The sequence below is a fragment of the Protopterus annectens genome, chromosome 8.part0 (assembly GCF_019279795.1).
Source record: "Protopterus annectens isolate FY-2018-M chromosome 8.part0, PAN1.0, whole genome shotgun sequence".
Classification (NCBI taxonomy): domain Eukaryota; kingdom Metazoa; phylum Chordata; order Ceratodontiformes; family Protopteridae; genus Protopterus; species Protopterus annectens.
Window position 1 is genome coordinate 323,269,886 of NC_056741.1, and position 15,440 is coordinate 323,285,325.

Here is a 15,440-nt window from a genome sequence, read left to right on the forward strand (position 1 = left end):
AAAATACTGGAAGATCAATAGATTGGTTTAAATTTGTCTTAGAAGCAACCTTGGGCAAAATAGAAAGTCAAGACTGACTGAAATAGAGGCAGTAAAGGGATCTATGTTCTTAGACTTTGCTTCTGGTAGAGGACTTTAGAGAAGCTACTATGATAACTCTAATGGGGTTAGAGATCAGTCTCCGCTGGGCCAATCCAGAGCGTCCCTGGGGGGGGCAGGCCCAGAAGAGAGAAGAGAGAAGTCTGGGCATTTTTTGTTTTGGGTGGGGCAAAAGGTCTCAGCCTGGGCGGCCCCACTTGAAAGATGTTGGTTTTCCGGGATATGCATTGCAATGAAGGACCATTGGGTAAACAACATCCACTCTGAATAGGATGATCTGGCCTGGAAGTTGATGCCCCTGGTGTGGCTGAGAGAGCCCAGTCGTCCAGTGCACGGAAACACATGCATTTGGTGAACTGGGGGGCTGTAGTGAGACCAGGGCAGGGCTCTGAATTGAAAATGACTGGTCCCCAGCGCCCAGAAAGCAAAATCAATTGCAGTGTGGACCATCTAAAAAATCTCCTTTTGACAGACTTTGTTTAGCCTGCTGAGGTCTAATATTGGTCTCAGTCTCCCATCTTTTGGGGACCAAAAGAACAGACTCTAAATGATGTTTCTGTGGCTGGGGATGGCCTTTTTTCTAGAAGCTTTGAAACCTCTAGCTTTGCAATTTCGGTATTTTGTAACCCTCGGGATATGACTGTACCCATTTGTCTTGAGAGAGGGAAAGCCAGGCTTAAGGGTGGGCAGTCTGGCAACACCTCAGGGATGCTGGAAGGGCTGACCTTTGGGATAAGGTCTATGGTCAAAGTGTCCTTCACCTGAGGTCCAAACAAAGTTGTCCCATCAAAGCAATCTCTCTTGAGCCCAGCAGCTGACGGATCCTGTACTACCTCACCCAATTCTTTGAGGATATCTCTTTGTCCATGGTCCTAGACTCCTTGTTGGGAGGATGGACTGGTTCCTTTTGGTGGCGGAGAGCACACCCCATGCATCAAAACGACACCTTTGATGAGAAACTGTTTACACCCAGGAGGTGGAGTCTGTTTCAGGAGTTCAAGGATGTCTGAAAAGAGACATCCTCAGAGACTCATCTCTCAGGAGTCTAAGTGCTTCTGCTCTTGCAGGTCTCTCTGGGGGGTCCCCTGAGAAGGATCAGGAGAACTCGAAGAGGAAGTTCTTCCCAATGGGGAAACCTGGGGCAATGGATCAGCAAGAGTGGGAAGAGATATCTACAGGCACGTGAGGGAGGAGCTAATGGGACCGACTGCTGACTGAAGTCACGGTACCAATAATCACCAGTCACGTACCAATAATCTCAGGCGGAGCATCTGGGCCAGTGCCTGTGATTTCAGCAGCTACCTCACCACTCTCTCCAAGTCATGGTCTGAGAGTCTAGAGACCTTGAGGATCGGAGGAGTTGGAACCAAGGCCACAGACTTGGACACTGAGGCTGGGCCTTGGATGACTTTGAGGAACTCTCAGGAAAGACCTCTTAATATCAGTATTTTTATTTTTCCTGCAGGACTCTCTGGGCTGGAAGAGTGACAATAGCACAAGAGTCGTGTCTTTACATGATTGAGGTTCTAACACAAACACACACACCACTCAGTCAAAAACTAAGTACAGGGAAAAAAAAAAATACACAGACACTAAACAAATCCTCACTGGAAATTGTTTGGAACGAGGGCTAAAGTGAATCGAGAACCAACAATACAAATATAAAATAAAATAAAGGTAAGAATTGGAGGAAATTCTCTCAGAAAGAGTAATTAAATTCACTTTCACTTACCAGGGGAAAAAAGCGACTTCATGAGCTGGCAGATTGACAACTTAACATTTTATATTACTGCTAATAAGAATAAATGGGACCATATTACAAATAATTTGTGGGGACCATGCATGGGATAAAGCATTTAGGAGTTGTCTCTATCCATTAGTAGTACAAGCGGGCAGTCCTGCAGAAAATTTTCTGTTAGATTTATGTTGAGCTTGAATATGGACAGGGATGAACTTTGTTTTATATGGACAGGTAGTCTGCTCCAGAGGAGCAGCAGCAGTATCCTCTGTGAGATACACCTGTTCCTTCAAACCATTTTGTTGATGTTCAGAAGAGGTTTAGATTCCTAGACCAATATTTCTGATGCCATTTGACTTGCTGATGCGCTGTAAATCCTAAGTAATAGGTCAGAAGATGACTTGTATGCCACCCACAAGTCACCTGTTAGCAGAGTGTAGGATACTGAGTATAGTGACAGGACTTTGAATCGGTCCATGTCAGACATGTTCTTTAGGGCTTGTAGTATTCTTTTAATAAGGTAGTTCTGTGAGTGTTCCAGTTGTTGCATGTGTCTGGACAGATGCATGCCAAAGGGGGCATGATATTCAATGATTGGCTTAATTAAGGGCAAAATGATTGACATCAACTGGCTAAGCTTCTGGTGTCATTCTAAGGGGATCCAGTATCTGTCTGCCTGGGATGACATGATCGACAGACCACGATGCTTTGCCAGAGATGGCCTGCACCTGTTGCCCTTGGGATTCCAGATACTGGCTTAGGCTATTGCCACTCCTATAGTGCCTTTTTTAGTCAAGGTTCAAATGACACATTCACCACCTTAACAGGTACAAGCAAGCAAAATCTGAGGGTAATGCTACTCAATGCTAGAAGTCTAAACCTCAAAATGCATTAACTCGAGGCACTCCTTAAAATGAAGAACATCGACATCTGTGCAGTGACAGAGACCTGGTTTCAAGGCTCCCAAGAGCACCCCTGCATTACCAAGCTATAATTCATACCACACCTTTCGGCCACCTAACCTGGACTGAAACACTAAAGGTGGAGGCGTGTCCATATTAATTAAGGATATCCACACCTCCAGGCTAGTTGCTCAGCATAATGCATCCGAGATTATCCAAGTGCAACTAACTCTGGTTAAGACAGCAATCCAAATTGTAACTTGCTACAGATCCCTCACCATGCCCCAGGATTCCCATTCCTCATTTCTTGATACACTGGAAAATATTAGGGTACAACTTAACACCATAATAATGGGCAATTACAACTGCCCCACCATTAACTGGGAAAACTACTCATGTACCAACTTCTTTTGCTCAACGTTTTCTGGAATTCATAAATTCCAATGCCTTGGATCAACTTATCCACACCCCCACCAGGGGCAGAAATATCCTAGACCTGGTCATTACCAACATGGGTGACCACTGTTCTACACCAGAGGTCAATTCCTTGTTGGTCAGATCCAACCACAAGCTAATCACCCTAGACATCTACATCCCGCCCCCACCCCCCATTAGGGAAACCACTGTAAAAAATTTCTCCAAAGCCAACTTCACGCTTCTAAGACAGAAGTGGCAAGCTTCATGACACCCATGAAGATGGATAATAGAGATACGACTGCTGAATCCTACACAAATGCACTTTATAAGCACTTACACGAGTGCATGGATCATGCTATCCCTAACAGAACCAAGATGCTATCCTCCAAAAAAAAAGGAAGCCAATCTGGTGGTCCCCTGCCATAAACAAACTCTACAACAGAAGAATGAAACTGTTGCAAAAAAAAATAAAATCCCATGATCGAAGGAACTCCCTGGTCAGCCTCAGTAAGAAATCCTCCAAAGCTAGTTATGAAAACAAAATGATCACTGATTCTAAAGACAACCACAAAGCATTCTATAGCTATGTCAAGAATCTCAATGGCAACACTCAGATATGCTCTGAGGTACAGCACAATGGCGCTAAATATACAAAACCAACTGATATTGCCAACATCCTGGCAGATAGGTTCAGTCCTAATTTTATCTCCCTCTCACCCCCTAAAGAGCCCATCTCTATATCGGAAGAAGACAAAGTTACTGTAATCACCGCTGCACAGGTAAAAACCACATTCTCCAAAGCCAAGAACACAGCATCCATGGGAACTGACAACATCCCAGGCTGCGTTCTACACGTACTGCAGAATGAACTGGCACCCCACCTAAGCACCATGTTCAATCATAGCCTCACTTCAGGCTTTGTGCCCACTGAATGGTGCATAGCAACGCCTCTTCCACTCCACAAAGAGGGAGCCATCACGGACCCCGAGAACTACCATCCCATTAGCCTAACGTGCCTGGTCTGCAAGGCCATGGAACGTATCATCATGGATCTTATGAACAAAGACATTGGTAATCTCCAAACTCTGGACCCCACCCAGTTCGGGTTTGTAAAAGACAGATCATGTCTCCTAAACCTGAAAGACTTCTTTGAAGCAGTCACCAGAGCCGTAGATGAGGGTAAAGTGGTTCACACAGCCTATCTAGATCTCGCCAAGGCTTTTGACACCATCCCCTACTCTAGAATTATAGATAAACTCACTAAACGAGGTATAAATTCCTATGTCACTAGATGGGTTGCCAACTGGCTCACTGACAGAACCCACACTGTGAAAGTAGCAGACTCCAAATCCGAATTCAGACCAGTGACAAGTGGAGTACCACAGGGTTCAGTCCTGGGTCCTCTCCTGTTTGTCATCTACTTTTCTGAAGTACAGGCTAACACATAAGGCCTTTGGCTAACAAAGTTTGCAGATGACTGCAAACTAGGAGCCATAATCGAAACTCCTAACAATGTGGACATCCTATAAAAGGGCCTCATGGAGACAGATGCCTGGTGTCAAAGCCATGGCCTCAAGCTCAATGCCAAAAAGTGCATTGTCATCCCCTTTGGTAAAAACTCTATACCCATGAGCTACCACACAGGTGGTAGTCTACTTAACACCAAATGTGTGATAAGAGACCTTGGGACACAGGTGGACTGTAGTCTCTCCTTTAATGATCATATCACCACAGTAGTCAGGAAATCCTTCTACGTGACACACCTCATCACAAAAGGTTTCTCATCCAGGAAAAAAAGAGGTCATTGTTCCTCTCTACTTGTCACTCATTAGACACATTATAGAGTACAATTCCCTTTTTGGTAAGTACCTGACAAGACATCTACAAAACTGGAAAGGCCACAGAAATACCTCACAAAGAGGATTACCTGCCTCAAACAGATGCCCTACGCAGATGGTCTCAAAAAACTCCAGCTTTACTCCATCGCATATCGCCTACTCAGAGGCAATCTCTGCCTAACATACAAAGCTATGTCAAACCCACAGCTGTTGGACATGCTCCACTTAACGAAACCCCAATCCCTCTGAGCTACATGCTCTAGGGACCTAAACATTTTCACCACAATAAACAGAACATGCTTGAGGGATTGATTCCTGTCCCAGAGACTTCCCATACCTTGGAACAAACTACCTCTCTATATCAAACAAAGCTCCTTATTAGCACTCTTCAAGAAAAATCTTGATGATTGGATGGGAAATAGGAAAGTCACCCCGGGGATCACCTCTGTGGCTCTGCTCAACAGGGACACAGGAAAATAATCTTCTTGGGAGGCGAAAGCCAGGGTACCTTTTTGGCTAGGCTTATATAGGCCCTAAGGCCAATAACCTAGTACCTACATATGAACCTATGAACCTATGAATAAAGTGTACAATGACATCCCTAGATCTAGGCACAATACATTTGCTTATAAGCTGTCTAATATGGAAGGCTTTCTGAACCAAAATGTGTCCATTGTCGTAAAAGTCAGGTCACTGTCCACACAGGTTCTCAAATTCCAAACAAATGGGTTAGCTCTTAGGGGCATATTATCAATGTGGTAATTCCCTGGGATACATGACTTCTCAAAGGATAAAATAATACATTTTTGATGTCTAGTTTCAGTCCATGATTTTGGCACCAGTTATTTACATGAGACAGACCTTCCTCTGCAGGATGGCTAAGTCAGTTGGGGGTTCAACGACTGCTCCTAGCTTGCAGTCATCTACAAACGTAGCCAGGCAGAGTCCCCTGGTATTGACTTTTACTTCAGAAAATTTGATGCCAAACAGGAAAGGTCTCAGCACAGAACCCTGGTGGACTCCACTGGTGACTAGTCTCTTTTTGGTTTTGTAGAGGTGTGTTATCTAGACAGTATGATGTGGGAGGAGGGGGTTGTCTACCAAAAGTGATAGTAAAATACTTTTTAGCATTTAGTCTGTGGCTATTTTTAGTATATCAGTGTTTACCAAAACAAGTTAATTCTGGAGGGTTTTGGTATCATTGGCTGACGTTAAAGTCACCTTTATGGAAGGGTATCATCACTGCTGTGTGCCACACATCAGATACAAAACCAGTAGCTAAGCTTAACCCTAACTTAAACAGTTTGAGGAGCATGCCTGCAAGGGCACAATGTTAAGCAAGCAACCACGTACAATCAAGCAACTATTTTTGATCTTGGTTAACATTTTCAGTAAATGATATTTAGAGAGTTTTAGGAGAAAGGGGTTCATATATTTCAGGGCTTTGAGTAGAAGCCTCAGGGGTGAAGTCAGCACTAAATTTGTTTGCAAGGATATTGGCAATGTCAGCTGGATCAGATTAGGAAGCCCCTATTACAAATAAGTTTTGAGGAAAATATGGTATGTTTTTTTTTGTTTTCTAACATAGCTAAAGTATTTATAATTATTTTTGGCTTCAGAGGTCAGCTTAAGTTCACTGACACCTTTAGTGGACCGGATTGTGTTCTTTACTTTTTTTTGTAGTGCTTTTGATACTATCCTTGATAAAATGGGTTTTTGCTTCACTAAGTAATGTAGGGATTTTTTTCTTTCTTTTGTTGTATAGTTTTTATGGTGGTGGACCATCGGGGTGGTTGTTTTTTGACTTTCCAATGATACTTAGCTCGGGTAGGGACTGTTAGCGCTATGCATTTTTCTAAACAGCATAGAATTCCTTAGTGAAGCTTGCTGCTGTATTAAGGTTTAGGAAGGTGCAGTCATATATGATTTTTTAAAATTTGTCACGCAGCAGGTTGATGTTGGCATGTCTGTAGTCCTTAAGAAGGGTTTGCAGTAAGAGCTTTTGGGAGTTTAAAGAAGGTCATGTTTATGGTCATATTTCACTGGAGAAGGAGATACCAAAGTGGTGGAAGATGTGGCCATATTTGTAAGAATCAAGTCAGGAATGATGTTACCAGCTGCTCAAGTGGAATATTTGTTCATTATGTTTAGGGATATTTGGACAAATCCTGTGTTGGAGGTATAGTTTACTGAAAGGTAGTTAAAGTCACCAAAAATAAATGAGTTTTCAATAATAGAGAAATCATGCAGAACATTGAGGAATCTTTCATGGTCATCATGAGGCAAAGAAATTGTTCTGCAACAAGTTGCTAGTTTATAATTAATCCTACCTATAGTGATCTGTAGTTCAGTGAGTTCAGTTTGTGAATCCCTGGGTTTCTGCCTGGAGGTGGGACGTTCACTTACAAATATTGGGAGACCACCCAGTTGCCTTTGGGTCTGAAAGCAATAAAAGTGTAAAAACCGGCCACAGAGAAAGTGCTCTCTTTACAATTAAATCACAATTTAGCAACTACACAGACGTGGATGTTTTCCAAATGCAGAAGTGCCACAACATCAGGTAATTTACTGTTTAGACTGCTAGCATTAAGGAGAGCAACTTTAATGCAATCCCATTTTGAGACTGATATGTTGGTTATGCTGGAATGTCTTTCAAATGGACTCAGCTTAAAAAAGGCAATGGGGCAGCAAATATGTAAAAGTCTTGAAATGAGAGCTGCAGGCCATCCTCAGCAAAGTACGCAGGACTGTTGAGAATCTCATCCCATGCTGATGTATACTAAATTCTCATGGAAAGATATCAGCTTTTTGAAACTATTATTGAGGTCAGTTACATTTTCTATGTATCTAAACATTATTAAAGTGAAAGGAGGATTCCAGTCAGGACTAGTGTCTTACACCAGGCATGTTACAAATGTGGGTAACTTGTGCAAAACTAAATGACACTGGTCTTTTCATGGGATCAGATCTGCTGAGTAAATACAAAAGTGATTTACTTTAAGATATATTTAATATAATAATTGTGCAGAGGTGTGCCTTTTTGGTAGTTCATTTTGAACTGTAATGTAATATACTGTCTGCCATATGCACCTTCCTGTCTACAGCATAAAGAGGTCCATGGAAGAATTAATTATTAATATAAATGGCCTGGTAAGAATTAATTGCCAGTATAAGTGGCCTGTCACACCAAACTGTTGACTACCACAGTCTACTGGAATGGTAATAATGTCACATGCAGGCAGTAGCACAGTTAAAGCTTTACTTGAGGAAAGAAAGTGTCAGGGTCATAGCAGCTATGGCATACTTACATTGCCAAAAAAGAAGCAGAATAAATATATGCCCAAGTCCAAACCTAAGAACAGCACAAGTGATGAAAACCAGCAGCAGAAGGACGCATCTTAACCAGAAAATAATCAATGCAGACACCTTTCGTAAAATGCATACCTTTGTAAGGCTACCTAGTACCAATTTCACCAGTTTCCTGATGTACGAAAATGATGGGGCACAGTTGCTGTTTCTGATGTGGGCACTGCAAGCATCCAGAATAGTTCGCACAGATACTCGAGAGTACGGAAAATCCTCACACATGCCCAACAGTACACTGTTAAGGTGATCTCCAAGTTTAATTGGCTGTAAACAAATTATAAAAAATAGTGAACACTTCACAAACAAGTAATACGCTTACGATACTTACAAGCATAAAGAAAATTATCTTCCACTGATTACACATACTTCAACTTCAGGGTTTTAACTGTTAAATTAAAACTCTGTGCATTTCCAACCCTCTTCATTGAGGAATCACTTATTTAATACTACGGAAAATCTGCAATTAACATAGGCACAATGCTACTCTGTTTTTTCTGCAATTTTGAAGACAATGCCATTGCATTTTAAATGTTTTCCAGACACTATCATAACAGCATGCATTTTATAGGTTTTCAGACAAAGAAACAATTACTGAAAATAAGACCATATGTAAATACTTATCTTTATGCACATTTATTTATCTATCATCAAGTAAGAAAATGAAAACCTGTTTCAAAACAGACATCCCACATCCTTACAACACTCTATCCTATCTTCCCAACCATAAATACATACCCTCCCACATCAAAAGTAACTACATGCACCACAAAGATGTACCACTGAAACTGTATTGAGCAGGATAGGTGGGTGGGATGAAGGCTGCAGCTGGCCTGGGCACCAAAGTGCTAGGAGATGCAATCAGCAAATGACAAGGGGTCTTAAAAGAATTACTAACTGTAATATCAATAAATGAATTTGACTTACAAAACAAAATTCAAATAACAGATAAAAACAATTTGCCATGGCAGATATTATGTATTAGTATGCAATATAACATAAATAAACCCACTAAAACTCGTATGATTAATTATTACATTGACTCATTGACTCATTTAGGAAAATTATTAATGCAAATATAGATTTAAAAATCTGGTTTGATCTTTTAACACCATTTATACTCACAAAGAACTTTTCACATGAAATATAGAGAGAAATTATTAATTATTGGGATAATTAATTCCTGGGAACAGAAAGGATTTTTTTATTGGCTCCAATGTATCAAAGTAGTAAAAGTTTTAGATATGCAAGTAATAAAACAACATACAAAATTCCACATCAGGACTGGCTAACTTTACAGAGTACTCTATCATATTCACAAGATTTAAGAAGAATATCAATTCTTCATTTAAAGAAATACCTAAATTTACGAAATACATATATAAAATCATATATAATGACTTTGACATGGAAACAGTACTTCAAAATTTTACAAAATATTGATAAACTAAAAAACAACACCCAAAATCTCATATTGGAAATATTTAACAAAAGGACACTCATACAGTTAACTGAAGATATTAAAACAAATACCTTATTATCGATAATATATTCATCCTTTACACAATACTGAAAAGTTTTTAATTGGACTTGCTTGCACAGATCATTTTTAACTACAGACAGAATCAGTAAAATTAGTTCTTCCATAAAAGGAATATGTTGGAGATATGAGCAAATACACAATGCAGACTGGAACCACATTTTTTATTGTGTTAAAATTAAGCCATTTTGGAATGGTATTAATAACTTTCTACAAACTTTATTAAATGAATCATTTTATTTAACTAAAACTCTTGTATTATTAAATGTGAACAAAGGTCCTCATTTGAATAGGTCAAACATGTTTCTAGTATTGACTATACTTGCAATTTCAAGGAAGTGCATAACAAGAAGATGGAATACAACACAATACCAACTCTGGAAGACTTCTACATTCTACTGAAGACCACAGCATTATTAGAAATTAAAATTAAAGAATTTATCCAAAGCCATTTATCAACTACCCTTGGGGAAAAGTCTTATTGTTGATTGACACTATACAATAATTGATCAGACACTCTGATAATGGATTGGACATACTTATAAAACAAATGCATACATTAAGATCTGTCATAGTGTCAGGCTAATGTAAATAGTGTACAGTTTTTTAAGATGTTATCTATATGGAATTCATTCAAATGTATTTGAAAAATAAAAAAAAAATTTGAGGAAAAAAAAAAAGAAGGGCTCTTAAGTACTTTACCAGCATTCATAACTAAAGAGCTTTATACTCTTTTGTGTGGCATAAACTGCAGCATCTCCTTGTTAAAAATATAGTAATCAGTTTACTGCAGCTTAAAAGACAGAAGACCATTTTTTTCTTTGCACTACAACTCCTGAGCTGAGGCATATAGATAGGAAAGAATAGACTTTGCTTGATAAGGAGAACACCAGTTAGGAACACACTTTTTTTTGCTCCTTGACTTAAAGTTGGAGAGTCACCAAATTACGGGATGGCACTGATTGCCAGAATAGCTAGCTAGACCTCCTTAGTAATGCAACCACTGTATTACCTCCCAAACTAGCTCAGCTAGGTACAAATGCAAACAAACATGGGAAGACATGGGGACTATATCAAACCAGCACCACTGATATATACCTGCAGAAAATGTCTGAATTTATTCTATGCCTATTACCTGATATGGATAAGCTGTATTACACGAACATGTCAAAAGGCTAGGAGGGAAAAGTGCTCTTCTCTTGACTACCCACAAATTTGGACAAGCATCCACACTGTGCTCTGGGTCAGGGCAAAAGAGACAAAGGTAGTGATAAACTTAGTGGGAAATCTGCTTCCTACAGTCAATATTTTTATGCATTTTAACAAGAAAACCTGAATTAGAACACTATCAGACATGAGACTATCAATAACCTTATTAAAAAAAAAAAGATATATATATATATATATATATATATATATATATATATATATATATATTTATATAAAGCTGTAGGGTGGGGTGCTTATCTTTCCTCTGGAAGAAGATCATCTGATAAACAGATAATGCTGAAGTCATGCACCAGTAACAAACTGTGCGGCAAGAAAGATCTAAAGACAGTTTTGGCCAATGTCGCTCTTGTACCAACAATGCCAATGCATGGCAGGGGGAGGGAGTCAACTGAAGCTTTAGGACAAGGTACAGCTCTGGACAACAGGACAGTTGTTAGGCTACCTGTGGGCTGGACATGCCCCAAGTCAGGTCTATATTACATCACTGAATGCTCAAAAAAGCGAACAATGATTAATCTACCCCATGTAAGCGAAAACTTACAATGTCGAAACCTCCAAGGGAAAAAAATCGCTGTTCCAAAAAAAATAATAAATAAAAAATAAAAATAAAACTTTAAAACATTACATAAAGTGGGGAGCTGTGCCCCCCACACCCCACTACTTAAATATACCAACTCCGAGATCGCACTACAGTGCCGAAAATGGCAAAGTAACGGAAGCGGCCAAGGAATTCTTTCCCAGGGAAAGAATTCGCTTAAATGCTGCTTTGCTATTTTGCCTTTTCGTTCTTTTATGTCTGATCAAGACGTATTCGATAAAATGTGTCTGCAATCATGTAATAGGATCCGTGATGACTGCAACAGTGAATAGTTCAATGAACATAGTACAATCAAGGTAGAGGCAAGCTGACAAGGTAAGGGGGTGCATTAAAGGAAAGGAGATGCTTGAAGCACAAGAAAACCACAAGAAATGGGTAGGAACCTACATGCAAGTGGTCTGAAATACATAAGACACAAACAAGGCATGGCAGAGTACACTGATATCAACCACTACAAAGAAGGAAGCAGAGGTAGATGTTACATTTTATTTTCATTAAAGACTCCCTGGCTCTGTGTCACAAAGTGATAAAGCCAAGACTGTGACCCAGACAACGACAGTTCATGTAGTAGCTAAAGCATGAAATGGACATAAGAATGGTGTGGCTATTGTCTGGAGGGAGGGAGTGTAAGGTGGTTCCTGGTCAGCTCTTCCTCTGCAGTGTTAAAGGAAAAGGCGCACAAGCATGGAATGTCAGTCTTAGTACTTGGAACGACGTAAGCCACCGATGGAAATCCTCATCTGCACATAAGAGGCAGTGTGTATATGTACACCCAGCAGTGAAGCAAGCATGCATGTCACCATCAAGGGCAAGGTTAGGACTTCCAGAAATGCCTCAATGCTTATATCCTAGATAATTTAAAGATTCAGGGGGCGGGTCATGCACCATGTAGTTCCCTTCCCAGGGACAATTAAGATCGGTTGCTAATAAGGCCCCAGTCTATAGAGAGCTTGCCAGGCTTACTGGAGTAGTGGAAATAATATGTGCGCCCTGCAGGGAAGGAGTGGAAGGACTGGACTGTAAAAGTAGCCGACTCCAAATCCAGCTCCAGACAAGTGGCAAGTGGAGTACCTCAGGGTTCAGTCCTGGGACCGCTCTTGTTTGGCATCTACTTCTCTGAAGTACAGGCCAACACTAAGGGACTCTGGCTAACAAAGTTTGCAGATGACTGCAAACTGGGAGCCATTACTGAATCCCCAAATGATGTGGATACTCTACAAAAGGGCCTTACAGAAACAGATGCTTGGTGCCAGAGCCATGGGCTCAAGCTCATTGCCAATAAATGTATAGTTATCCCCTTTGGGAAAAAACATGTATCCGTGAATTACCATTTTGTGTACACTAAACACCGAAAGTGTGATAAGAGACTTGGGGAAACAGGTGGACAGTGGTCTCACCTTCGATAACCACATCGCCACAACAGTCAGGAAATCCTTCCATGTGGCACACCTCATCACTAAGGGCTTTTCATCCAGAAAAAAGGAGGTCATTGTCCCACTGTACTCATCCCTCATTAGACCCATTACAGAATACAACGCCCCGTTTGGTATGTACCTCTCAAGACATCTGCAACAACTGGATAGGCTGCAGAAATACCTCACTAAAAGAATCACAGGCCTAAAGCAGATGCCCTACGCTGACAGCCTTAAAAAACTCCAGCTTCACTTAAAGAAATCCAAATCCCTCAGAGCCACATGCTCCAGGGATCTAAACCTTGTCATCACAATAAACAAAACATGCTGGAGGGATAGGTTCCTGACCCAGAGACTCCCCAGACTCTGGAATAGATTGTCCATACATGTCAAGCAGAGTGCCTCTTTGGCCCTCTTCAAAAGGAACCTTGATGATTGGATGGGAGAAAGGAAATTCACCCCGGGGATCACGTCAGTCGCCCTGCCAGACAGGGGTCCAGGGAAGTAAATAGTGTGGGAAGAAATAGCCAGGGAATTGTTACGGCTAGGCTTGTATAGGCCCTAGGGCTGATAGCCTAGTACCAACCTATGAACCTATGAATACTTTGACTCTAGTATAACAGGGTCCTGGGCTCAAGACTTGGATGCAAGCAGGAGCACAAAGAACCCTCACTGCTCCATGGATTACGACTTCCTCTGGAAGGTTCCTATCATACTGTTCTGAGTATGTCACTAGTGTGGAGACGAATGGGTTTAGCCATATAAGGGAAAGCATGATGGGTGGTAGGCATGGGGGTGAAACATATTGCTAAATTATTTTTTCACTAAGATACAGATGGTTACCAGGGTGAAACAAAATCCCAATATACAGTTAAAGGACTCACCAACTCAACACACTTTCAAAATTCACTAGTATGTAATCTCTATGGCTAAGGATATTACCAAAAGGGAAAGGAAGGAATCACTATAAAGGAAAATGTACTGCTGGTTAAATGTTTACATGTATGGGGGAAGATACTGCAGTGATGAGATTATGATAGGTAAAAGTTCATTATTGCCAAGATTATATGTTTCACCTGTCAGAACTGCACATGTATGGAATATACTGCACCAATAAAAAATCATAATAAAAATTATATACAGCATCTAAAAAATATAAAACAAAAAGACAAGAAACACTAGTTGTTGCTCTTTCTCTGTCAAGAAAATGACATACACACTAGATGAAACAAATGACCATGCATTTCAGTAGCACAAAAAAATTAAAGATGCTGCAGATTACACTCACCTGCTGACAGCCAAGGCATAGGAGGTAACCTCATGCCCTACCAGGAGCCATTTTCATGCTGCAGATATCCGGACAGAAGATGGGATATTTGCCTCTGGCTTATTCCCATTAAATTTAAAAATACGCTTCATCTAAGAGCCTTAATGACTGTCCACTACTGTATGTGAAACCAATCTATGAGAATCAGATTTATTCAGCCTTTATTTTCACAGAGCTCTCTGGATGAGAAGGGTGGAAGGGAAAGCATTCAATGGCCTTGTTTTTAATTCACGGTTAAGGAAATGTGACTTCTCATAATTTTCTACCCAAGTGTTTTCCAGGAAGGCTGATAAATTTGTTACTGACTTTTCGCACTTATTACCTGTGCAGCATTCACTTCTGCACTGGCGCCTTTTGTTTGCTGATTAAGTCTTGTCTGGGTATTCTGTGCTAGGGGAAGGATGAAGGCCTACAGATTTAGTCCCATTTACTGTCAGGCCCTCCAACTGCACACTCACATCCGTAAAGGAGGTAGAAGTGGCCCAGTCCCTACATGTTTACATACCACAGTGTTGCAGTGTCATCTACTCTGATACAAGTCCAAGGGTTTAGGTTTAGACAGAGTTATGTTATTTACTTATTCATTCATTTTCTGCATTTTATTTGGTCAGCATGACTATCATGAGATACATCAGCTTTTAATATCAACATAACATCTGGAAGCCATGTTCTGAGTATCTGTACCCATCCTAAATTAGTTCATAGTTCATAGTTCATAGGTTGCTAACTAAGTTAACTGCCCAGCCATTTATTTTTAAGCCTAATTATCCTTTGTGAGACTCAAACCCTGCACCTTGTGTTTGTAAGGCAAACACCTTAACCATTAGGCCACCCTCCCAACCAAATTCATACCCATTCCAGTCTGGAGGTATTCTTTGTTTAATTTTGTCATGTGAACCTTGGCTATAGATGACTGTCACTGTTGAAGTGACACCCTGACCCAATGGGCAAAAATGGGGAAAAAGGGGTTGTGGAT

At 40.6% G+C, this 15,440-nt stretch overlaps 1 protein-coding gene across 1 annotated transcript in view; it reads right to left on the reverse strand.

The window, feature by feature from the left end:
* PTPN13 (protein tyrosine phosphatase non-receptor type 13) overlaps positions 1–15,440 on the reverse strand; it is a 1,949,788-nt gene that overhangs the window by 1,794,056 nt on the left and 140,292 nt on the right. Inside the window, exon 4 of the mRNA XM_044079819.1 lies at positions 8,439–8,624. Coding sequence (XP_043935754.1) covers positions 8,439–8,624 — 186 coding nt within the window. The remainder of the gene's footprint in view (positions 1–8,438; positions 8,625–15,440) is intronic.